This window comes from Scyliorhinus torazame, chromosome 3 (genome assembly GCF_047496885.1).
Source record: "Scyliorhinus torazame isolate Kashiwa2021f chromosome 3, sScyTor2.1, whole genome shotgun sequence".
Lineage (NCBI taxonomy): Eukaryota > Metazoa > Chordata > Chondrichthyes > Carcharhiniformes > Scyliorhinidae > Scyliorhinus > Scyliorhinus torazame.
The window spans coordinates 164,311,685-164,338,408 of NC_092709.1; the positions used below are offsets into that span (position 1 = coordinate 164,311,685).

General features: G+C 49.2%; 1 protein-coding gene across 5 annotated transcripts in view; it reads right to left on the reverse strand.

Moving 5' to 3' along the window:
- The window catches only part of ppargc1a (peroxisome proliferator-activated receptor gamma, coactivator 1 alpha), a 1,145,293-nt gene that overhangs the window by 61,325 nt on the left and 1,057,244 nt on the right, over window positions 1–26,724 (reverse strand). For all 5 annotated transcript variants that reach the window (XM_072496491.1, XM_072496492.1, XM_072496496.1 and 2 more), the window contains one exon: window positions 1,271–2,222. In XM_072496491.1, coding sequence (XP_072352592.1) covers window positions 1,271–2,222 — 952 coding nt within the window. The remainder of the gene's footprint in view (window positions 1–1,270; window positions 2,223–26,724) is intronic.

Below are 26,724 nucleotides of genomic sequence, written 5' to 3' on the forward strand. Positions count from 1 at the left end.
ATTATTCAAAAATATCATATTGCTTCATTATACAACTCACAACATCAGCTTTAATGATCTTTCTAAAAAAAAACGTAATCTCACTGAAGGCTGAGGGTGAGGTCGGATTTTGATAATACCTGAATTCCCAGAACAATTTTGAGGTCAGATGAATAATTCATGAAAATGTAAATGGGGTTTTAATAACATTGATCTTAAGTGAAAATAACTGTATATTCCCCTAAGAAAGATGGCAGTAGATGTACTAGTCACTGTTAATACTATCTCACCTAAAATAAATATTTTCTTTTTGTTGTATAAGTGTAATATTAATTATAACGTCCAGCAAACATTACAACGTGTGTCGTTTAATCTTCTTTATTTTTCTCACGTAAAGGGAAGATTTTCCCTGGGCACCTTATGCAACCGGATCATAGGAAGTGTCCAATTTGGCTACATACAGGAAATCTACTTTTGTCCCCTAATTCCTGGGTATGAAATATTGCACGTTGATTTCTAGTGCATAGTTAGTTTCCTATTCCTTCAAAAGTAATGTAATCAATGTAACCATTTGATAACCATAAGATGAATATGACTATTTTACCGGCCACGTCTCTACCACCAATAACCGGGAGCTGGACGGGTGACAATGGACTGAATTATATGATGTAATGGATTCCCCACTCTCCCCGCATTTCCCCCCATCCCTTCCCCCCAACAGCTGAAAGGTCGCAGGGTAGCCCAATGAGGGAAACACCAGCCGCCCCATATCGACTGGCTATTAATAGGCTGGAGGTGAGGTTTGTGCCCCTAGGGGACAGGAGGTCCTGTCTTAGGGAGCTGCCAGCCAATCAGAGGCCAACAGCTCCGCATGCACCTTGGGCCAGGAGGAGATGTGCAGCAATGGATTCAAACTTGTGTGGGTTTGGGTGTCTTACCATGTCCCAAGGTGGCAGGCCCTGGCAAGAAGTTGAGGGGGGGGGGGGGGGTGCGGCTGGTAACAGATGCAGGGCTGAATTTTCAGAGGTCGTGGATGGAAAGCATATTGGCTGGATGGCTGGTTCATGATGTGGAGCAACGCCAACAGCGCAGGTTCAATTCCCATACCGCCTTCTCAACCTTACCCCTCCACTTGCCTGAGGAGTGTGACCCTCTGGTTAAATCACCAGCAGACAGCTCTCTCTCGCAAAAAAAGGGAGAGGGCAGCCTATGGTCCTCTAGAACTTTGGCGACTTGCATTCCATTTCATATTTCCATCTACCCAAATTAGCTGAAGGATTTGTTTACTTACCTCGAAGAGGATCTATGGTATGGAGATCTTGATCGGGAATAAGAATATGGGGAGCGAGAACAAGCTCTACGTCTGGGGTAGGAATTAGATCGAGACCGGGCCCTGACTATTCTTTGAAAAGGTGCATAAGTCTTTGGTGAGTAGAAAGAATCACTGCAGGGGGAATTCGACAGAGAACGAGAACAAGGTCTTTCTAACAATAACCCTTCAGGGGTTCCATCCCACAGATAGAGGAACTTTTCGGTCTCATCATCACTATCATCAAATACACCATCCAGAGACATTCCTGCATTGAGATAAGTAGGCAACTTTGAATAATATTCATGGCAGAAGTCTTTTTCTCTTTGATGACTTGTCTTATCTTCTACCTCATCAAAAAAGGCTTGACTTGGATGCCCAAAGTGCTTGTTTAGTTCCGCTCGGATCTCTTGGTCTTTCAGTTGTATCCTTGTGTTAAAGTAATTGATAGGCTGTGTATCCAGTTGTTGGCTTTCCTTCTTATATTCTTGATCATCATTAGAAGAAATAAAGATTTGTTTGTGCTTCCCAGGCAAGGGTTCTCTGCAAGTGCGATCTTGGAGTTTAATGTCTTTGGGTTCTCGTTCCTTGCAGAACACTCTAGTATTTAATGATTCTACCTTTGCATTTATGAACTGGCAGTAGTCATGGTCACCAAAGAGCCTTGTGCTTGTCCTTTTCACCTTCCTCTCTTCACTTTGAGTAATGTTAAGTACATTGGATGAAGTCTTACTGAGCTGGGCATACAGTTCAGTTTGTTCGGGGCCCTTCTTTATAAGACTGCTCAGTTGAGAGTTTGAGGTGGAATCACTTAAACGTGATTTCTTTGGTGGACTACGCACTGAAGGATTGCAAGATGACCTGTGTTTGACCACAGTCTTAAATGGATTATCTTGATTAGCTTTATGTGGAGGAGTGGTTGGTGGTGTTAGACCTGAAATAAAAATGACAATATATATTTTCTCACAATGAGAAGTCAACGTTAGAATTAAGAGCATTTTGAAACACTATTTTCTCAAATAACCAGACGCCAAAAGCTAAATCACATTGTAATATATTCAGTACAGCATTGCTTTGTGCAGCCGACAGCACAATTTGCATTAATGCAGTGTGCAACAGATTCTAAATGACTTGATTACAATGTTCCTGTCTCATTGTTACTCATTATTTAAATGAAGTGCTACTAATGCAGCCTGAGTTTTATAAATGATACACTACTTTCTTCAGATTTGCAATATATAGGCATCCATATTAAACAAATAATAACAGATTCTCAGGTATAATATTGTTTATAGGTGAATTTGCTTGAAATATTCTTAGATAGTTTGGCACGGCTCATACAGAATGGATATAAACATGTTCTAAATCTGCCACAAATGACGATTGCTAAAACAATAATTTATTTTCAATATTATTCAAACATTTCTTGCTATCCCCTACACTTTGCAGTGCTAATCAGTGACGACAGACATATATAAAGACAGATTGCTGACTTATGCTAAGGCCAACAAGTAGTAGTTTATGGCTTTGGCATTTTATATACACAAAAACCCTGCATTGCAACACTATACTAGAATGTAATTTGGGCTATCGTTCCTTTGTCACTTCTTATCCACTTATGTGCATGCTGCATACTAGACTCTGCACCAATTGCTGGTATAAATTACACAAAGGATAAGTGTGTTGGCAAATCATTTTGGGTAAACAGTGTCAGCATTTTATAAATTTATGCTTTAAAAAAAATGCAGTTTTATTACAAACTATAAGTTACATTTGTATTTCACATTTGTGTTCATATTTTTAACAATTTATGCATGTCTATGAATAACTCCTTCTACTGAATGTTAAGCAAAATCTTTCTCATTACTCTGCCTTTCTTCAGATGGATTTAATGGGCTACTTGTCAAATATCACATGGAACCCCCATGGACTATAATTCCTGAACATGTAACATCCAAATTCTCAAATAGGTCTGTTTTTCATGTGATCATGGTCTTTGCCATTCAAAATACTTGTTACAGGTCAGAAAATTAGGAAAGCTTTTATTGTGTGACATGTAAATTCACATGTAAAGTTTAGGTAATGCAATGCACAATAAATTATGACCATAATCCTCCAAGCTACTGACTTAAATCTAGTCCATGATTGCATGGTATCCAACAAATATTGCCTCTGTTCAAATTCAGTGGTGTTAACTATTAATCACATTTTTATTTGTTAGTTTCAAAGCAAAGTGAGCAACAATGTGATTATTTTCTTGACATCACCGAATGCTGGAAAATATTGCTCTCTATTAAATCTCAGATTTGGTTTGCTTGATTAGTAGTAACTGTTCAATATGATTTACATTACATTTTAGTTAACAATTTCTGTGGAATGATCCATCCCAATCTGCATGTTTTTACAATAATTCGCATGCAGTATGATCTCCTAGGTAAGCAAGGGGGAAACAGCCTGAAAGATGTTCAAACCAGTTCCTGACAGCTTCTAAAGCAATTTCTCTACTACTACCTCATTGTTCGTACATTGTCAAAGACTCAGTCAAAGCACTGAACAATTTCTTGGAATACACTACTTATTAGTGTATTCCAATGACATATTTCCAGAATCATATCTGGCCACACTATAAACCCAACACAGTTTGAGTGGATGTTACATGCATGTCCATTTAGTAATAAATTCTTAAATTAGTAACTGTCCCCTCTTTCTACCTTGATTCCAGCCAACTTGATTCAAAGTTGACTTCTGTTTATATTAATTATTATGCTGTGATGGAATATTTGATTAACTTCAACATTTTTCTTTCCTGTTCTATCGCTCCTGAATATTTTATAATTAAAGATATTAGGGCAACACGGTGGCGCAGTGGTTAGTACTGCTGCCTCACGGCGCCGAGGTCCTAGGTTCCCGGGACCCTGTCCTCGTGGAGTTTGCACACTCTCCCCGTGTTTGCATGGGTTTTGCCCCCACAACCCAAAGATGTGCAGGATAGGTGGAGTGGCTACGCTAAATTGCCCCTTAATTGGAAAAAAATAATTGGGTACTCTAAATTTATTTTTAAAAAACAAGAATATTTAGCTTGCAGGCCTTTCCAATCTTAAGTCACATATCTGTTAATGCCATGAAATTACACTCATGAAAATAATTTGCACCTCTTACATACCAGTTTTATTCAGAATATCATGAGCATTTACATTCACCCAAATCAAAACTTCTTGGGCTGGATTTTCCGCCCCGCCGCGCCACATTTCTGCTTCACCCCACCGGTGGGATGCTCCGTTTCGCTGGCTGGTCAATGGGGTTTCCCATTGTGGGGCAGCCCCACGCCGTCAGGAAACCCCCGGGCTGCCGGCAAAACAGAGAATCCTGCCGGCTGAGAATCTGTTTGGTAATCTTATTCCTTTTAATTCATTCTCCTTCTGGTATCAAGCACAAGTGGTCTTTTAAAAATATTGCTGACTAGCCCTGATTAACTCATGTTTCTTCAAGCATTTAATAATTTCATCCAGCATTATAGACTGATAGTTTATCACCACCTGAAGTCAAATTAATTGTCGTAATATTTTGGCGAATCTCTGACTCCTTTTGAGGAAGTCAGATTTATTGCTCTCCAGTTTTCTGGTACAATATCTGCCCACAGAAATTTGGAAGCCGAGAACCTATATTCACGTACTGAGAAAAATTAGAAACAAAATGGTGGAGGCTCTGATTATAATTTTCTACTGTGAGAGTAATTTCTTTAACACTATTAATTTTTGAAAATCACTTCTCCACTAACTATTCTTCATCCACTTCTGCTGGTGCTACAAACCCAATATTCAACTTGTGTGTAAAAACTGTTATAAGACATTTATTTAATGCCATTCCCTCACTTCTTGGTACAAGCTTGGCTCCTTCAGCTTTTTTCAGTATTTCTGATATCTCATTCAACAATCTCCAATGTTGGCCAACTGCTGGCCCTAAGCAAATCCTGTCTGCTCCTCTGAAATCACCCCTGGTAGGCAGGGCTCCAAATGAGTTGCCCTCTTCAGTACCGAGTCAGAGGTGATTATTTCGATGGACGCAGAAAAAGCATTCAACAGGGTTGAGTGGGGGCACTGTTTCAAGACTTTGGGGTGGTTTGGTTTTGGACCAAGATTTATATCTTGGATTAGGCTTTGTACAGGGCTCCCACTGCAAGTACTAATGCCCTGAGCTCGGGGTACTTTCAACTGAACAGGGGTACAAGGCAGGGGTGTCCATTATCTCCATTGTTGTTTGCCTTAGCAATTGAGCCACCTATTGCGCTGAGGTTGTTTACCAGTTGGAGGTGGATAGAACGTGGAGGGAGGGAACATAAAGGTGTCTTTATATGCGGATGATTTACTGTTATATATTAAGGACTCGCTCTCCAATGTGGGGAAGATAATGGAAGTGCTCAAGTTTGTCTCCTTACTAAGTATGCCATGAGGCTGTCACTGGATGAGTTTTGCTCAAGGTGGCAGCTGTTCAATGCAGTTTTCAGGAGCTGGTTACCATTGGCTGTTGGGGGGGGGGGGGTGGTGGTTGGGGGGGGGGGGGGGGGATGTGGGGGGGGGAAGGGTTGGTCAGCCTATTAAGGTCTTTTTTGTTGAGGGGACTTGAGGGGATTGGAGCGGTAGTCTTGGTATAAAACTGGGTTGGGATGGGTTGTGTTGTATTGGGGTTACATTTGTAATAATGGAAATTTTGTTTGAATTTTAAAAAAAACTATTCTGACCCACCTCTGCTGATGCTACAAACCCGATATTCAATTTGTGTGTAAAATCTGAGATAAGATTTATTTAATGCCATTCACGCAGTCCCTAGTACAAGCTTGTCACCTTCAACTTTTATCAGCGTTTAGATGTCTCATCTGAAAGACAATACTTCCCACATTGCAGCACCTCTTCAGCACAATCTTATGGGATCAACGTGGCCAAATGAGCTGAACCCACAGTATGCTAATTTCTCGAGCTCTTTTCCAATAGAACTGTGATAGGTTGGTTGACCAAATCCATGCTACTGAGGGGCAATCAAGGGATCTCATTTTATGCTTGAAAGTAAATATCTGAATCATTGTAAAAGATTTTCTGGATTCACCATAGGACAAGTAATTTTGTGTTCAAAACTATGCTTCATAAATAAAATTCTTACAATTAAAGACTTCTATTTCATATTTACTATTTTAAAAAATGTTGTCCATGGGACATGGGCATCGCAGGCTGTGCCAGCATTTATTGACCATCTCTAATTGTCCTTGAGGGGGCAGTTAAGGGGTCAGTTGTGGGTCTGCAGTCACATGGACACCAGATGAGGTAAGTGAGACAGATTTCCTTCCCTAAAGGACATTAGCCAACCAGATGGGTTTTTGCGACAATCGACAATGGTTTTATGGTCAGCATTAGACTTTTAATTCCATATTTTATTGAATTTAAATTTTACCATCTGCAGTGGTGTGATTTGAACCTGGGTCCCCAGAGCATTACTCTGGGTCTCTGTTTACTAGTCCAGTGGCAATACCACTACACACTGCCTCCACTTGGATTATTAGACATAAAAGACTAGTTTCTGTAATATATCTTCATCCATTCCCAATCTTTGGCATTCCATGTTTGAATTTCTCAAGTCAAGTTTCATCCCTTGCCGCAGTACCGAGATAGGTCTTATCAAAGTCACAAATTACATCCAATGTAATTGTGACAAAGGTAAAGGGCGGGATTCTGCGTCGGCTGATGCCAAAATCGGGTAAGACGATTGGGCAGAGAATCGGTCTTGACTCTGAAATCGTGGCCGGCACCAGGCGCACGCCAAAACCTTGACAGCGGCGTCAATGCGTTCTACTCTGCACATACAGTAAATGCCATTCACATATCATTAGCGGGCCTGACCTGGTATTTTTTAAAATTAATTTACGGGGTTTGGGCGTCGCTGGTTAAGACAGCATTTATTGCTCATCCCTAGTTGCCCTTCAGAAGATGGTGGTGAGTTGCTTCTTGGACTGCTGCAGTCCTAGAGGTGTAGGTATACCCACTGAGCTGTTAGGGAGGTAGTTCCAGGATTTTGCCCAGCGATGGAGAAGGAATGGCAATATATTTTCAAATCAGGGTGGTGAGTGACTTGGAGGGGAACCTCCAGGTGGTGGGATTCCCAGGTATCTCCTGCTCTTGCCCTTCTAGATGATAGTGGTCGTGGGTTTTGATGTTGCTGTCTAAGGAGCCTTGGTGAGTTACTGCAGTGCATTTTGTAGATGGTACGCTTGGCCGCCACTGTTCGTCAGTGATGGAGGGTTTTAATGTTATGGAAGGGGGAGCAATCAAATGGGCTGCTTTGTCCTGGATGGTGTTGAGCTTCGTCAGTGTTGTTCGAGCTGCTCTCATCAGGCAAGTGAAGAGTATTCATTAGAATTTCTGACCTTTGACCTGCCCTGGTAGCCATAGTATTAATATGGCTAGATCAGTTCAGTTTCTGATCAATGGTTACCCCCAGTATGTTGATTGTGAGGGATACAGCGATGGTAATGCTATTGAATGTCAAGAGATGGTGCTTAGATCCTTTCTCATATGATATGGCCATTGCCTGGCACTTGTGTGGCACAAATGTAACTTGCCACTTGTCAGCCCAAGCCTGGATATTGTCCAGGTCTTGCTGCATTTGGACATGAACTGCTTCATTATATGGGAGTCGCGAATGGTGCTGAACATTGTGCAATCATCCGGAAACATCCCCACTTCTGACCTTATTGATGAAGCAGCTGAAGATGGTTGGGCCTAAGACACTAACCTGAGGAATACCTGCAATGATGTCCTGGAACTGAGATGATTGACCTCCAACCACCACAGCCATTTTCCTTTGTGCCAGATATGACTTCAAACAGCGGCGAGTTTTCCCCCTGATTTCCATTGATTCCAGTTTAGCTCGGGCTCCTTGATGCCATACTCGGTCAAATGTTGCCTAGACATCAAAGGCAGGCACACCCACCTCTGGCATTCAGCTCTTTTGTCCATGTTTGAACCAAGGCTGTAATGAGGTCAGGAGCTGAGTGACCATGGCAGAACCCAAACTGAGCATCCGTGAGCATATTATTCCTGAGTAAGTGACGCTTGATAGTACTGTTGATGACTGCTTCCGTCATTTTGCTGATGATAGAGAGACTGATTGGGTAGTAATTGGCTGGATTTGATTTGTCCTGAATCTTGTATACAGAACACACCTGGGCAATTTTCCACATTGCTGGGTAGATGCCAGTGTTGTAGCTGTACTGGAACAGTTTGGCTAGGGGTGCGGCATGTTCTGGAGCACAAGTCTTCGGTACTATATTTAAAATATAAATTTAGAGCACTCACTTCTTTTTTTCCAATTAAGGGGCAATTTTAGCGTGGCCAATCCACCTACCCTGCACATCTTTGGATTGTGGGGTTGAAACCCACGCAAACACGGGGAGAATGTGCAAACTCCACACAGACAGTGACCCAGAGCCGGGATCGAACCTGGGACCTCGCACCATGAGGCAACAGTGCTAACCACTGCGCCTCCGTGCTGCCCTAGTCTTCAGTACTATTGCCGGAATATTGTCAGGGCCCATTGCCTTTGCAGTATCCTTCAGCCATTTCTTGATATCGCGTAGAGTGAATCGTACTGAAGAGTGACATCTATGATGCTGGAGACCTCCGGAGGAGACCAAAATGGATCGTCCACTTGGCATTTCTGGCTGAAGACCTTTGCAAATGCCTCAGCCTTGTCTTTTGCACATATGTGCTGGGCTCCTCCATCATTGAGGATGGTGATATTTGTGGAGCCTCCTCCTCCAGTGAGTTGTTTACTTGTCCACCACCATTCACGGCTGGATATGGCAGGGCTGCAGAGCTTAGAGCTGATGCGATCATTGTGGAATCGCTTAGCTCTGTCTATTACTTGCTGCTAATGCTGTTTGGCACACAAGTAATCCTGCTTTGCCAGAGCCTCCGCGATCCTCCACCTCCAGCGGGGGGAATTCCTGACAACGAGGTTCTCTTTTAAAAATCAGGAAACAGGCACCGTGGCTGATGAGGGAGAGGAGGTAGGAAATGCAGTGGGGTGACTGTGGGCTGCTGGTCCTGAAACTGACAATTGCCCTCTCTCTGGGCCCATGTCGCCCTGCCAGATGGCATGGGCACTGCCATGTTGGCACTTCTAAGGTGCCAAGCTGGCATTTTTTTGCTTGCGCATGATCGGGCAGGTGTTGCCTAGTGTGGGTGTTCAGAGGGGGAGCGGGGACCCTCCCATAGTGTGTTCAGGCGGGGGGGGGGGGGGGGTGTGTTTCCCGGTCCTGGGAGATTGGGACGCCATTTTAAATGGTCTAAACCTTCCCGCTCTCAATAATCACCTCCAGCCCAGCTCCACAGACATTTGAGACCTCTGTACCTCTCTATTTCTGGTCTTTTGTGTATCCCCAATTTTAATCGCTCCATTAACATTGCTGACCATAGGGGTGGCACGGTGGTTAGCAGTACTGCTTCATGGCGGTGAAGACCCAGGTTCGTTCCCAGCCCCGGGTTACTGTCCGTGTGGAGTCTGCAGTTTCTCCCTGTGTCTGCATGGGTCTCATCCCCACAACCCAAAGATGTGCAGGGTAGGTGGATTGACCAGGCTAAATTGCCCTTTAATTGGAAAAATCAAAAAAAACATTGCTGAGCATGCCTTCAGTTGCTTAGGTGCCGAGCCTGGAATACCTTCCCTACATTTCTTCCCCTCTCTGATTTACTTTTATCCTTTAAGACATTTGCTAAAGCTTCGCTCTTTGATCAAGTTTTTGGTCATCTGACCAAATTCTCCTTATGTCACTGGTGTCATATTTTGTTTTATAATACATGGAGTACTCTGGTATATTTCATTATGTTAAAGAAGCTAGAGAAATGTACATTGTTGCACCTGTTATAACACCACAAGCATCATCATTTCTTTCAAGTAGTTAAGAGGGACATTCTGATTTTGAGCTCGACTACAGGAGCTCTCGAGGCCTTGTTAATTAATTTTCAAGTTTTCCAAGGCTGCAGGCAGATGTAAATTTCCATTTTGCAAGGAATTTGTTTTTTAAAGTTCTATAAAATTGTTATATTAAAAAAATAGTTTTCAATGGACAAATACTTGACAACCTTCTTTTTTGCTTCTTAGGTAATGCCTAAGGGGGGTGGGGGGGTGGAGCTTGTACTTGGAGAAGGGGAGGTTAAACCGATTGGCTGAATTATTGATTCCATTCCAAATCTGTGGAGATTTTGACACCATTATTTTTGATGGATGAAGCACTTGCCTAATTCAGAAGAGTCTCATACAGATACGCATTGGTTTCTATTACATTGGCTGCACAGTAATGATCTTTTCACATTGATCCAAGTAGAGTAGCTATAATAGCTTCCCTACCCAGTGGAAACCAGAAGAGGCCACAAAAGGAAAGTGTTGAGTTCTGCTGCCCAGACTTTTTCCACCTTCACTTACCTCCAAACCAGTGGTTGGGGAACTGTCTCTCTCTGCCCATTTCAGGCTGGCAGCTGGCTGGTGGGAATACAGCAATGAATTAAAATAGCATCAAAGCAGTGCTATATGGGAAGGGCAACACTGACATTTTTCCACGCAATCAAAACCCACTCCCAGGGGTGAATAACATGCGGGGGCAGATGGTTCGCTGCCCTGGAATTAAAGTCAGCATGGAGCCAACCCATTTCACACCAGCCTGCCCTGCAGTCATAAAATGCTGCGGGTGGGCTTAACAAGGCCAAATTCTCAAATTCTTTGGAGAGATTAGAACCAGAGGAGATGTTCTCAAAGAGCTGTCAATAACAATGAAAAGTTGTCGAGCACGTTTTTCAGTGGTCTTGCATTCATGCAGTACCAAGGTCTCATTCACATCAACAACTGTGTGAGTGTAAATAAGATTGTAAAAGTGAACAGGAAAAGCATCCGTGGTTTTATTTTCAATTCTCTGAATAAACCTTCCTGCGTGGGTTTCCTCCGGGTGCTCCGGTTTCCTCCCACAGTCCAAAGATGTGCGGGTTAGGTGAATTGGCCAATGATAAATTGCCCTTAATGTCCAAATTGCCCTTGGTGTTGGGTGGAGGTGTTGAGTTTGGGTATGGTGCTCTTTCCAAGAGCCGGTGCAGACTCAAAGGGCCGAATGGCCTCCTTCTGCACTGTAAATTCAATGATAATCTATGATTAATCTAGGACAAAGGTTCGGCACAACATCGTGGGCCGAAGGGCCTGTTCTGTGCTGTATTTTCTATGTTCTATGTTCTATGTTTCAAGGATACGTGGTCATTGAATAATGTTAGAATTGAGCTCTGTGGTAGTCGATATTAGAGGTATTACAGTACCCTGTAATGCTGTAAGACCATTGGTGTAGGAGGTACTGTTTTCATTGGTTAAGCCTGCCTGCTGGTTCCGCCCAGTAAGGCGGAGTATAAGAGCCCGTGTCTCCCCAGTAGCTGCCTTCTGTATCCGCGCTGCTGGGGGAAACATCTAGTGTAATAAAGCCTTCAATTGTCTCCAATCTCGCTTCTGGGGTTATTGATCGAGCATCAATTTATTACACTAGATTTTAAAGAATGGAGCTCCGATCAAGCCGGAGTGTCTGCAACTCAGCTCCCAGGCGGCAAACCCAGCTGCAACCTTCAAGCACTGGCTGGCATGTTTCAATGGATATATCAGGACGGTCACAATTACACCCACGGAGGACCAGAAAATGCAAGTCCTGCATTCGAGGGTGAGCCCAGAGATCTACACTCTCATTGAGGACGCGGTCGATTTTGAGGCCGCAATGAATTTCTGAAAGGATACTATATTCGCCCTGTTATCCAGGTCTACGCCCGACATCTACTAGCAACGAGGCGACAAATTCCTGGGGAATCGCTGGAGGAGTTCTACCGTGCGCTCCTGGTGTTGGGGAGGAACCGTAACTGCCCGCAAGTTTCGGCCAGCGACCACACAGAACGTTTGATCCGGGACGCATTTGTTGCAGGTATGCTGTCCTCCCAAATCCGCCAGCGATTGCTGGAGAAAGAGACACTAGGCCTCAAGGAGGCACGGGCCCTTGCTAGCTCCCTGGATGTGGCCTCCCAAAACGCCCACGCTTACGTCCCCGACCGCGCGGCAGAGTGGAACCCCCCCCCGCAACCGATTCCGATGCATCCCCCATCCCCCCACAAGCTTGTGCTGCGAAACTGCCAGGCAACCCGGGGGAGCCCCGCTGCTATTTTTGCGGGCAAGCCAAGCACCCACAAAAGCGCTGTCCGGCCCGCTCATCCCTCTGCAAAGGATGCGGCAAAAAGGGCCACTTCGTGGCGGTATGCCAGGCCCAGGCGGTCGCTGCGGTCTCCGGAAGCGAATCGGGACCGCCACCACAATCCTCTCCACGGGCCACATGCAGCCAGTGGGCACTGCCATCTTCCTCCTTCAGGGCCATGTGCGGCCTCCGGGCGCAGCCATCTTGTCTCTTGGACACCACGTGTGATGGATGCCGCCATCTTGTGCACCCCCAGCCAAGTGCGACCAGTGGGCGCCACCATCTTGGCTGGACTCTCAGGACCCCGAATCGGATGACCACACACCGCCTGAGGAGAACATCCAACTTCTGCCATGACTAGCCTCGGTGACCCTGGACCAGTCTCGGCCCCGAACACTCTCGACTGCAACGACGACCGTGCTCATCAATGGGCATGAAACATCCTGTCTGATCGACTCTGGGAGCATGGAGAGCTTCATACACCCCAACACGGTAAGGCTCTATTGTCTCCCCATTCACCCAGTCAACCAAAAAATCTCCCTGGCCTCCGGGTCTCATTCAGTGGAGATCAAGGGGTTCTGCATAGTGAACCTTACGGTCGAGGGAAGGGAGTTTAAAAATTACCGGCTCTACGTCCTTCCCCACCTCTGCGCTGCCACACTCCTAGGGTTACATTTTCAATGCAACCTCCAAAGCTTAACCTTTAAATTTGGCGGCCCTATACCCCCCCTCACTGTCTGCAGCCTCGCAACCCTCAAGGTCGATCCGCCTTCCCCTTTTGCGAACGTCACCGTGGATTGCAAACCCGTCACCACCAGGAGCAGACGGTACAGTGCCCAGGAACGGACCTTTATTAGGTCGGAGGTCCAACGATTACTGAGGGAAGGTGTCATTGAGGCTAGCAACATTCCTTGGAGAGCTCAAGTAGTGGTTGTAAAGACCGGGGAGAAGCATAGGATGGTCATCGATTAAAGCCAGACCATCAGCAGGTATACGCAGCTTGACGCGTACACTCTCTCCCGCATATCCGATTTGGTCAACAGGATCGCACAATACAAGGTCTTTTCCACGGTGGATCTAAAGTCCGCCTACCACCAGCTCCCCATCCACCCTTGCGACCGCAAATACACTGCTTTCGAAGCAGATGGGCGGCTCTACCACTTCCTAAGGGTTCCCTTCGGTGTCACTAATGGAGCCTCGGTCTTCCAATGAGAGATGGACCGAATGGTTGACCGGTACGGTTTGCGGGCCACCTTTCCGTACCTCGATAATGTCACCATCTGCGGCCACGACCAGCAGGACCACGACACCAACCTCCGAAAATCCCTCCATACCGCAAAAATCCTTAATCTCACATATAACAAGTGTGGTAGTATGTATTAGGGGTCATGTGGGACTGGAAGCCCTAATGTCACTGGCTGACAGATCCCGGGTCCTGGTTGGCCGTTGACCTCTAGCTCCGCCCTGAAGGCGGAGTATAAGAAGCCGGAGTCCTCCCCCGCAGGCCATTCTACTATCGAGCTGCGGGGGAACAGACACGCTTAATAAAGCCTCATCGACTTCACTCTATTCGTCTCACGGAGTCTTTGTGCGCTACAATTTATTAAGCGTGCCTAAAAAGGACTATGGAGCTCAGGATCATTCCGGAATGCCTGAGGATCAGCCCCCACGCAGTGAACGTGGCAGCAGCCTTCAAGCACTGGCAGACTGGTTTCGAGGCCTACCTCAGAACGGCCACCGGCCGGGTCACAGAAGACCAAAAACTACAGGTCCTGCACTCGAGGGTGAGCACGGAGATTTTCTCCCTCATCGAAGACGCGGAGGATTTCCAGACGGCGTTCGCAGCACTGAAAAGTCTCTATGTCCGCCCAGTTAACCAAATCTACGCTCGCTACCAGCTCGCGACGAGACGGCAAGGTCCCGGAGAATCGATGGACGAATTCTACGCCGCGCTGCTGATTTTGGGACGAGCCTGCAGCTGCCCTTCGGTGAACGCAAATGAACACACGGACATGTTAATGCGCGATGCTTTTGTGGCAGGTATGAATTCCTCCCAAATCCGCCAAAGACTTCTAGAAAGAGAGTCGCTAGGACTCTCAGAGGCCCGGGCCCTAGCAGCCTCCCTAGACGTGGCCGCGCGTAATACCCGCGCCTACGGCCCCGACCGCGCGGCAGCCCATTAGGCTCCGTACGTACCCGTCGTGACAAACCCACCCCCCCCCCCCGGACACCCCACAGGCTTGCGCGGTCCAAACGCCAAGTCGCACCGGGGGCGCCCGCTGCTATTTCTGCGGCCAGGCGGACCCGTTGGTCGAAAGGGTTCACCTCCTCCACGCGAACCCGCAGAACGCTTACGTGGAGTACCACGACGGCCGACAGGACACGGTCTCCCTGCGGGATCTGGCGCCCGCCGGCAACACACACCCCCCCCGACACCATTCACCCAACCCCCCCCCTTCCTGCCACCACCGCACCCCGCGACCGCCCCCTTCCCAGGAGGATCGGTTACTGTATTGCCATGTGAATGTTTTCCTCCCAGGACCAGCCCTGTAAGCCCTTACCACCATGCGAAGCATCACCCCGCCGGGTTCATTTTTGACAAGGGGTGAATGTGGTAGTATGTATTAGGGGTCATGTGGGACTGGAAGCCCTAATGTCATTGGCTGACAGATCCCGGGTCCTGGTTGGCCGTTGACCTCTAGCTCCGACCTGAAGGTGGAGTATAAGAAGCCGGAGTCCTCCCCCGCAGGCCATTCTACTATCGAGCTGCGGGGGAACAGACTCACTTAATAAAGCCTCGTCGACTTCACTCTATTCGTCTCACGGAGTCTTTGTGCGCTACAACAAGGATAAATGCGTGTTCAGCACCGACCGTCTAGCCATCCTCGGCTACGTAGTGCAGGATGGAGTTATAGGCCCAGACCCTGAACTCATGCGCCACCTCATGGAGTTCCCCCTCCCTCACTGCTCCAAGGCCCTGAAACGCTGCCTGGGACTTTTCTCTTATTATACCCAGTAGGTCCCCAACTATGCGGACAAGGCCCGCCCGCTAATCCAATCCACGGTTGTTCCCCTGTCGACAGAGGCCCGCCAGACCTTCAGCCGCATCAACGCGGACATTGCAAAGGCCACAATGAATTGATGAGTCCCTCCCCTTCCAAGTCGAGAGCGACGTGTCCGATGTAGCTCTGGCGGCCACCCTCAACCAAGCAGGCAGACCCGTGGCCTTCTTCTCACGCACACTTCACGCTTCCGAAATCCGCCATTCCTCAGTTGAAAAGGAGGCCCAGCCCATAGTAGAAGCTGTGCGGCATTGGAGGCATTACCTGGCCGGCAGGAGATTCACTCTCCTCACTGACCAACGGTCGGTTGCTTTCATGTTCGATAATGCACAGCGGGGCAAGATAAAGAACGACAAGATCTTACGGTGGGGGATCAAACTCTCCACCGACAACTATGAGATCTTATATCGTCCAGGGAAGCTAAACGAGCCTCCTGATGCCCTATCCCGTGGCACATGTGCCAAAGCACTAGTGGAGCGCCTCCAAGCCCTCCACGAGGACCTCTGCCATCCGGGGGTCACTCGATTCTTCCATTTCATTAAAATCCGCAACCTGCCCTACTCCATCGAGGTCAGGACAGCCACCAGGAATTGCCAAATCTGCGCGGAGTGCAAGCCGCACTTCTACAGGCCAGAGAAAGCGCACCTGATAAAGGCTTCCCGTCCCTTTGAACGCCTCAGTATGGACTTCAAAGGGCCCCTCCCCTCCACCGACCGCAACACGTACTTCCTGAACGTGATTGACGAGTACTCCCGGTTCCCATTCGCCATTCCCTGCCCCGACATGACCGCAGCCACCATCATAAAAGCCCTCCACAGTATCTTTACGCTGTTCAGTTTCCCCGCCTACATACACAGCGAAAGGGGGCCCTCCTTTATGAGCAACGAACTGCGTCAATTCCTGCTCAGCAAAGGCATTGCCTCGAGCAGGACGACCAGTTACAACCCCCAAGGAAACGGACAGGTAGAGAGGGAGAACGGAACGGTCTGGAAGACCATCCTACTGGCCCTACGGTCCAGGAATCTCCCAGTCTCCCGACTCCATCCTATGCCCAAGACACTAGACTGCTTTAGGGGACTCATCCAAGTGAGAGCACATCCCCTGCTGCTGTTCAAGGTGGAGCCTCCTTTCTTGTGACTCCCTGGGCCCGGCATCAGTGTCCAGTTGAGCAGGGCTGGTTGTGTCCTTCTTTCTCCCTGGGAACTGCCCACATCTTCCTCTGCATCTCACACCTCCTCCTGCTCACTTGCGATTTTCACCCACTGCCACTCGATCTGCATGTGTGTGAGGCCAAATTAGTGTTTTTACTGTTCATGGTGTACTCATGATACTCATGAGGTGCGACAGTGCTTCATCATCTGCATCCTGCTCCTTTGGGCTGTGGAGTGAGGAGGGTGGAGGGGGTTCTGTGTATTGGACTCATGCACTTGTGGGAGAAAAAATAGGTGATGAGAGGTAGTTGAGAAGAGTAGAAGTCTCTGCAGTACTGAGGTTACCCAATGTTACTCAGTGTAGCACACACTTTGGAAGGGGCGGAGTGCCTTAGTCCAACATAATGGCCACATTGTCCTCCATAATCACCTGCTCTACCATGCGCTCCTGTCTCACCAGCTACAATTTCCTACTTGTTCAGAATTCTGGTTATCCCGGACTTCCAGTGATAGTGATGTGATGAACGGAAACACATCAGGTGGCTCTCCTCCCAACCAGAACCACAAACCTCACTTTTAGAAGAATTTAACCAACAGAAAACAATCCGAACGGAGGAAAAGAAGCAACGGAGGAGAAAATGCCGGCAAATGGAAGCTCGAGGGGCCGACGAGAGGGCAGAAGTGGTGGAAAGGCTCACGATCAGCAGACAGACGAGCCGGTGGACCCACGAGATGAGGTGGAGGCCCCGGCCGCCCAAGAGCGTGGGAGACCAGCGACCCGAACACCAGCAACGACACCAGCACCAGGCTCCCCCTCCCCACCAAGGGGCGGTTGGAGGACCTTCCTTAAAAAGGAGTTGTCTGTCATGAAGGAGGTGATTAAAACCGAGATCCAGGTGGCAGTGAAGGTGGTGGTGATGGAAGCGATGGCCTCCTTAAACGCACAATCGATAGGCTGGGAAAGAAAGTGGAGATACAGGAAAGGAAAATCCAAGACCACGAGAGAGAAAGCCTCGATGGACTAGAGCGACAGGATCGTCACTCTGGAGGCAGAGGTGAAAAGGTTGGTGGCAGTCCAGGGGAGTTTGAAAGGAAAGTTCGAGGACCAAGAGAACAGGTCCCGAAGGCAGAATATCCGGATTATGGGCCTGTTGGAAGGCATTGTGGGCAGAGACCCGACAGACTATATCGCCCAAATGCTGGGCAACCTAGTCGGGAGGGGGTGGGGGGCGGGGAGGGGCGGCATTTTCTCCAACCCCCAGAACTCGACAGGGCACACAGGTTGCTCAGACAGAAGCACAAGGCGGGGGAGTAGCAGAGAGCGATCATAGCAGGCAGAGAGCACAAAGGGGAGGCAGAGAGCACAGAATATCACTGTATGCGAATGATCTGCTCCTCTACATCTCGGAACCGCAGGAAGGCCTGAGAGCAATCATGCAGCTCCTGAAAGAGTTCGGAACCTTCTCAGGTTATAAACTTAACCTGGGCAAGAGCAAGGCATTACCGGTGAATCCAAACGAGGGAGGGACAGAGCTGGAGGGACTCCCATTCAAATCAGGCCAAAACAAATTCCGCTACCTGGGGATCCAAATAGGCTGGGACTGGAGACAGATCCATAAGTGGAATCTAACCAGCCTGGCGGAGGAAGTCAAAAAGGACCTACAGAGATGGGACACACTCCCGCTCTCCCTGGCAGGGAGGGTGCATCCGATGAAAATGAACGTACTGCCGAGGTTCCTCTTCCTGTTCAGAACGATACCAATCTCCATCCCCAAGGCTTTCTTCCAAAACATAGACAAAACTATCATGGGGTTTGTGTGAGTGTGGGGTGGTGGTGGTGGGGGCGGGGGCTGCCACAACCAAACTTACAATGGGCAGCATGGTAGCACCATGGTTAACACAGTTGCTTCACAGCTCCAGGGTCCCAGGTTCAATTCCAGGCTTGGGTCACTGTCTGTGCAGAGTCTGCATGTTCTCCCAGTGTCTGCGTGGGTTTCCTCCGGGTGCTCCGGTTTCCTCCCACAGTCCAAAAGATGTGCAGGTTAGGTGGATTGGCCATACTAAAATTGCCCATAGTGTTTAAAAAGGTTAGGTGGGGTTACTGGGTTGTGGGGATAGGGTGGGGGGTGTGGGCCTATGTGGATTTGTCTTTCCGGTGCGGACTCGATGGGCCAAATAAGACCATAAGACATAGGAGCAGAATTAGGGAACTCGGCCCATTGTGTCTGCTCCGCCATTCAATCATGGCTGATATTTTTCTCATTCTCATTCTCCTGCCTTCTCCCCATAACCCCTGATCCCCTTATTAATCAAGAACTTATCTATCTCTGTCTTAAAGACACTCAGTGATTTGGCCTTCACAGCCTTCTGTGGCAAAGAGTTCCACAGATTCACCACCCTCTGGCTGAAGAAATTCCTCCTCATCTCTGTTTTAAAGGATCGTCCCTTTAGTCTGAGATGGTGTCCTCTCGTTCTAGTTTTTCCTACAAGTTGTCATGGGAGTGTACCTTTAAGAAATGGGTGTTTATCAAATAGCTGCAGTGATGTCATTGTGTGGGTGGAGCTGGGTTGTGTCTCTGGCTTTTACTTTCGTTTTGAGCTGGAAGCTGTTTGTGACTTTGTGTTTTACTTTCATTTTAGGAAGTTGAAAGTGAATTCAGACAAAGAAGGTTCATTTTGTCTGTATGTTAAAAGGTGCCCAGATCACTTGATAATTTAAAAGTGATAACTGTCTTGTGTAAATAAGTTATACCTACTGCTTTGTTAAAAAGGGCGTTTGGCTTATGGATGTTGTTAGGAAAGTTATTAAGGGTTACCTATAGAGTACTGTATCTGTGGGGGGTAGTTATGTTGGTAGTTGATAAAATGTTTACTGTGTGTTTATAAAATGTAAACTGAATTCATAGAATAAGTATAGTTTTGTTTAAAAATAGTTGAGGTCTCTGTTGCATAACACCTGGAAAGTAGGCCCTTGTGCTCCTCGGAACCAAAATTTATGAAACGTTGTAGGTCAGATAAACTCCATGATATACTTTGGAGTTTTCTAAACCCTGGCCCATAACAAAGTGGAAACATCCTCTCCACGTCCACTCTATCCAGGCCTCACAGTATCCTGTAAGTTTCAATAAGATCTCCCCTCATCCTTCTAAACTCCAACGAGTACAGACCCAGAGTCCTCAACCGTTCCTCATACGACAAGTTGTTCATTCCAGGGATAATTCTTGTGAGCCTCCTCTGGACCCTCTCCAAGGCCAGCACATCCTTCCTTAGATACAGGGCCCAAATCTGCTCACAATATTCCAAATGGAGTCTGACCAGAGCCTTATACAGCCTCAGAAGAACATCGCTGGTCTTGTATTCTAGCCTTCTTGACATGAATGGGCAGCACGGTAGCATTGTGGATAGCACAACTGCTTCACAGCTCCAGGGTCCCAGGTTCGATTCCAGCTTGGGTCACTGTCTGTGCGGAGTCTGCACATCCTCCCCGTGTGTGCGTGGGTTTCCTCCGGGTGCTCCAGTTTCCTCCCACAGTCCAAAGATATGCAGGTTAGGTGGATTGTCCATGATAAATTGCCCTTAGTGTCCAAAATTGCCCTTAGTGTTGGGTGGGGTTACTGGGTTATGGGGATAGGGTGGAGGTGTTGACCTTGGGTAGGGTGCTCTTTCCAAGAACCGGTGCAGACTCGATGGGCCGAATGGCCTCCTTCTGCACTGTAAATTCTATGATAATGAATGCTAACATTGCATTTGCCTTTTTAACTGCCGACTGAACTTGCATGTTAATGGCTTTCTTTTGCACGGTAAATTCTATGTCTTACAATACTACCACTGGGCAGCAACGGCAGAGAGAGTGAGGGGATGGATACGCAAACCTACCACGGAATGGGTGCGGATGGAGAAGTCTTCCTCCAAGGAAACAAACTCTGTGCCCTCACCACGGGAGCGCTCCCATTCCCCCCCGATGAAACACACATCCTGCCCAGTCGTGGTAGCTACACTAAGGACATGGAATCAGATGAGGCAACATTTCAGTCTGACCGAGATATGCCCCATGGCCCCCATCTGTAGAAACCATAAGTTCCCACCAGCCATGCTCGACACCACTTTCACAAAATGGAGACAGAACCGGGGAACGCTAACAGTCAGGGACTTTTACATGGGGGACAGACTAGAAACACAGCGAACTGACAGAGGATCTGGAACGACCGACAGGACAGGAACTTAGACATCTCCAGGTAAAGCACTTTCTCCGTAACGAGACAGTAGCATACCCCAGGGCCCCGGGAACCACATTACTAGAGGACCTGATAAACACGAACAGTTAAGAAGGGGGAAACTGTGGGGAAACTACGGATAGCTACTGGACAGGGCAAGACTGCCACTGGACGAAGCCAGACAGAAATGGGGAGATGGACTGGGGACAGAGGTGGGCTGGGGCCTCTGGAGCGAAGCACTGAGCAGGGCCAACTCACTTCCTCCTGCGCAAGGCTCAGCCTCATGCAGTTCAAAGTGGTGCATAGAGTGCACCTAACCAGAACCCGAATGAACAGGTTCTTCCCAGAAGTGGAAGATAAATGTGAACGGTGCCAGAGAGGCCCGGCCAACCACACCCACATGTTCTGGACTTGTCCCAAACATGCAGGGTTCTGGACAGCCTTCTTCAAGGCAATGTCTAAGGTTGCGGTGGTGAGGGTGGAGCCGTGCCCGAGAGTAGCAATCTTCGGAGTATCAGAGCTACACATGGGGAAGAGGGCCGATGCTTTCGCTTCCCTAATTGCACAACAGAGAATCCTGTTCGGCTGGCGATCAGCAGCACCACCCACAGCAGCAGACTGGCTGGCAGACCTGGCGGAATTTCTTCATTTGGAGAAGATCAAGTACACCATCCGAGGGTCGGAAGATGGCTTCCTCAAAGCATGGGGGGCAGTTTGTCGGCCTGTTCCCAGACCTGTTCGAAGCCAACAGCGAATAGGGAAAAAGCGAGAGACGGGAGAAAGCAGACAGGGATACACAACGCCAAGGGGAAAGGGGGAGAAAACTCATGGGAACTGCAAGGAGAAGGGCGGGTGGGGGGAGGAGGTGGAGGCTCCCCCACCCCACCCCCACCCCACCCCCACCCACCCCCGAACTCACAAGGCCGGCAACAGATAACATAAAAGGGAAGGGGAGAATAGGAGCTGGAGAACAGACCACCCTGAATGAAAGAGGGGCTGCCATGGAGGGGCCGGGGGGCAAGGAGAAAGTGGGGAGGAAAGACCAAGAATGATTGAATGTACATAGGAACTGCACATGCTGTAAATATTGAACGTAAATTTAAACTGTATATGATTGAAAATGCATGACAGGCAAGAAACTGTGAGGTTATTCCCCCTAGTTAGGAATCTGGGACATAGGGGCGGCACAGCCTCAGGATAAAGGGTCAAACATTTTGGACTGCTGAAGAAATATTTCTTCACTTAGGTGATTGCAAATCTTTGGAATTTTCGAATCCGGAGGGTTCCAGATTCTTCATAATTGACTATATTCAAGGCTGAAATCTTTGCAGCGGAATTCTCCGTCGGCGGGATTCTGCAGTCCCTTGGCAGCGCACCCACGCCCGGGGGTTTCCAGACGGCATCCTGATGGCGTAAGGTGGCCACAATGGAAAACCCCATTGGCCAGCTGCGGGAACAGAGATTCCGCTAAGGGGGGGGGGGGGGGGGGGGGGGGGGGGGGGGGGGGGGGGGCAGGGCGGAAAATGCGGCTGGTGGACTGGAGAATCCCGCCCTTGGTCTTTCAGATAATCAAGAGAAATGTGAATTGGTGAGAAAGTGGAGTTGAAGAAGATCAGTCATGAACATACTGAAAGGTGGAGTGTATGGTCTACTCCAGCTTCTATTTCATATGTTCGTAGATTATCGAGCCACAGATCACTATTTATCCAATTATTCAGGTCAAGTGGTCACCAAAGTTCCAGTTGTGCAGGCACACATTCACACAGCCACAAGAAAAGGTTAACATGACAATAAAGCCATTTAGATCGATGATGCACGATCAATGACCACTAAAACAAGGTTGTAGTACAACTGAAGGCTTTAATAAGCTAGATGTTTCCCCCAGCAGCTCAGGTACAGAATGAGGGCTGCTTGGACGGCACGGGTTCTTATACCCCGCCTATCAGGGCGGAGCTATTATACACTCTAGCCAATAGCAAGCATATAGGTTCTACCAATGGTACTTCAGCCTCTCAGGTACCGTAATACCGATAATACCACATTCAGCCCTTGTTAAAAAAAAGTCCGGCGGGGGTGGTGGCCAGCAACTACAAAACATAACAACATGGTATAATTAGTTATGGAGGTACCGTAATACCTCCGTACAGTGTTTAATAACTATTTACAAATCTGGTAGCTGTGTACATTCGGTGTTTTATATTTATATTTTATGGTTAAAATGAAGCAATCAGTTGATTGGGGGCCCTGGTCGTCCTCTGTGATCGTCAGAGCCTCGGTGGTGACTCCAGTGGAGGCTCGGGCGTCTGTGACTCCAGGAGCGTGGCTTTGATCTCCATGGCAGCTTCGTCACCCCTAGATGGCGCTGGTGGGGAAAACGGCTGACCTGGGGAGGGAGCGCCTGCGGGGGGCGTCGGTGGGGGGGGGGCCTAGGCAGGGGTGGCGGAAGGACCGATCCTCCTGTAAGGTGCTGCGGTGGAGGGCAGGGTGGGACTGGTGGCTGGAGTGTGCGTGGAGTTCCGGTGGGCGCCAGGTCCCGTAGGGAGACCGTATCTTGTCGGCCGTCTGGGTACGCCACGTAGGCGTACTGGGGGTTAGCATGGAGTAGATGGACCCTCTCGACCGACGGGTACGACTTGTGCGCCCGCACGTGTTTTCGGAGCAGGATGGGTCCGGGTGCTGCCAGCCAGGTCGGGAGCGAGGTCCCGGGGGAGGACTTCCTAGGGAAGACAAGGAGACGTTCGTGAGGTGTCTGATTGGTGGTTGAACAAAGTAGTGACCGGATGGAATGGAGGGCATCCGAGAGGACGTCTTGCCAGCGGGAGACTGGGAGGTTCCTGGACCGTAGGGCCAGTGGGACGGTCTTCCAGACCGTTCCGTTCTCCCTCTCTACCTGTCCGTTACCCCAGGGGTTGTAACTGGTCGTCCTGCTCAAGGCGATGCCCTTGCTGAGCAGGAATTGACGCAGTACGTCGCTCATAAAGGAGGACCCCTGCTGAGGCGTTCAAAGGGACGGGAAGCCTTCATCAGGTGCACTTTCTCTGGTCGGTAGAAGTGCGGTTTGCACTCCGCGCAGATTTGGCAGTCCCTGGTGGCTGTCCTGACCTCCTCGATGGAGTAGGGCAGGTTGCGGGTTTTGACGAAATGTAAAAAGCGAGGGATCCCCGGGTGGCAGAGGTCCATGTTGAGGGCTCGGAGGCGGTCCCCTTGTGCGCTGGCACATGTGCCGCGGGACAGGGCGTCAGGAGGCTCATTTAGCTTCCCGGGATGATACAAGATCTCGTAGTTGTAGGTGGAGAGTTCAATCCTCCACCTCAAGATCTTGTCATTTTTTATCTTGCCCCGCTGTGCATTATCGAACATGAACCACCAACCGTTGGTCAGTGAGGAGAGTGAATCTCCTGCCGGCCAGGTAATGCCTCCAATGTCGCACAGCTTCTACAATGGCCCGGGCCTCCTTTTCGACTGAGGAGTGGCGGATTTCGGAAGCATGGAGGGTACGGGAGAAGAAGGCCACGGGTCTGCCCGCTTGGTTGAGGGTTGCCGCCAGAGCTACGTCGGACGCATCGCTCTCGACCTGGAAGGGGAGGGACTCGTCGATGACGTGCATCGTGGCCTTTGCAATGTCTGCTTTGATGCGGCTGAAGGCCTGGCGGGCCTCTATCGACAGGGGAAAAACTGTGGTTTGGATCAGGGGATGGGCCTTGTCCGCATAGTTGGGGACCCACTGGGTGTAGTAGCTAAAAAACCCTTGGCAGCGCTTTAGGGCCATAGAACAGTGAGGGAGGCAGAACTCCATAAGGGGGCGCATGCGTTCAGGGTTGGGGCCTATAACTCCATTTCGCACTACGCAGCCGAGAATGACTAGACGGTCGGTGCTAAAAACGCATTTATCCTTATTGTACGTTAGGTTAAGGATCTTTGCAGTCTGGAGGAATTTTCTGAGGTTGGTGTCGTGGTCCTGCTGGTCGTGGCCGCAGATGGTGACATTATCGAGATACAGGAATGTTGCCCGTAAACCGTACCGGTCAACCATTCGGTCCATCTTGCGCTGGAAGACCGAGACCCCGTTAGTGACACCAAAGGGAACCCTTAAGAAGTAATAGAGCCGCCCGTCTGCCTCGAAGGCAGTGTATTTGCGGTCACTGGTGCGGATGGGGAGCTGGTGGTAGGAGGACTTGAGATCCACTGTGGAGAAGACCTTATAATGCGCGATCCTGTTTACCAGGTCGGATATGCGGGGGAGGGGGTACGCGTCCAGCTGCGTAAACCTGTTGATGGTCTGACTGTAGTCGATAACCATCCTATGCTTCTCCCCGGTCTTCACCACCACTACTTGAGCTCTCCAGGGGCTGTTACTGGCTTCAATGACCCCTTCCCTCAGTAACCTTTGGACCTCTGACCTAATAAAGATCCGGTCCTGGGCACTGTAGCGTCTGCTCCTGGTGGCGACGGGTTTGCAATCCGGGGTGAGATTCGCAAACAGGGAAGGCGGGTCGACCTTAAGGGTCGCGAGGCCGCAGGCAGTAAGGGGGGTATAGGGCCGCCGAATTGGAAGGTCAGACTTTGAAGGTTACACTGGAAGTCTAAACCCAGGCGTGCAGCCGCGCAGAGGTGGGGAAGGACGTAGAGTCGGAAATTTTTGAACTCCCTTCCCTGAACTGTGAGGTTTGCTAAACAAAATCCCTTTATCTCCACTGAGTGGGAACCGGAGGCCAGTGAGATTTTTTGATTAACAGGGTGGATGAGGAGGGAACAGGGCCTTATCGCGTCGGGGTGTATGAAGCTCTCCGTGCTCCCAGAGTCAATCAGGCAGGACGTCTCATGCCCATTGATGAAAACGGTCATCGTAGCGGTTGAGAGTGTTCGAGGTCGAGATTGATCCAGAGTCGCCGAGGCCAATCACAGTAGTTGAGAATTCTGTTCAGGCAGTGTGTGGTCGGCCAAGCTGGGGTCCTGGGGGCCCATCCAAGATGGCGTCTCGCATTGGTCGCACATGGCCGGGGGTGCACAAAATGGCGGCGCCCATCCCTCAAGCGTGGCGCCCGTGGAACAAGATGGCGGCGCCCGGGGTCCGCTCGTGGCCCTGGGATATGGGGGGTGGCGGCGACCGCTGGCCACACGGGGCCCATGGAGACGTTTGTGTTGGCGGATTCGCCGCTGGAGACCGCGGCCACCGCTTGGGCCTGAAATACCCCCATGAAATGGCCCTTTTTGCCGCATCCCCTGCAGGTGGATGCGCGGGCCGGGCAGCACTGGCGGGGGTGCTTGGCCTGCCCGCAAAAGTAGCAGCGGGGCCCCTCGGGGTTGGAAGGCCGCCTTGCAGCGCAGGCCTGCGGGGGAACGGGGGAAGTCTCTGGGTCGGCCGCTGCGGGGTTCCACGCTGCCCAGGGGGCTGCCGCGCGGTCGGGAACGTAGGCGCTGGCGTTCCTGAAGGCCACGTCCAGGGAGCCTGCAAGGGCCCGTGCCTCCCTAAGATCCAGGGTGTCTTTCTCTAACAGGCGCTGGCGGATTTGAGATGAAAGCATACCTGCCACGAAAGCGTTCCAGACAAAGAGATCCGTGTGTTCACTCGCCGAAACTTGCGGGCAGCCGCAGCTTCTGCCCAGCACCAGGAGTGCGCGATAGAATTCCTCCAACAATTCCCCAGAGGTTTGCCGTCTCGTTGCAAGCAGATGCCGGGCGTAGACCTGGTTTACCGGGTGAAATAGTGTTCTTTTAGCAGCTCGATTGCTGCATCAAAGTCTTCCGCTTCCTC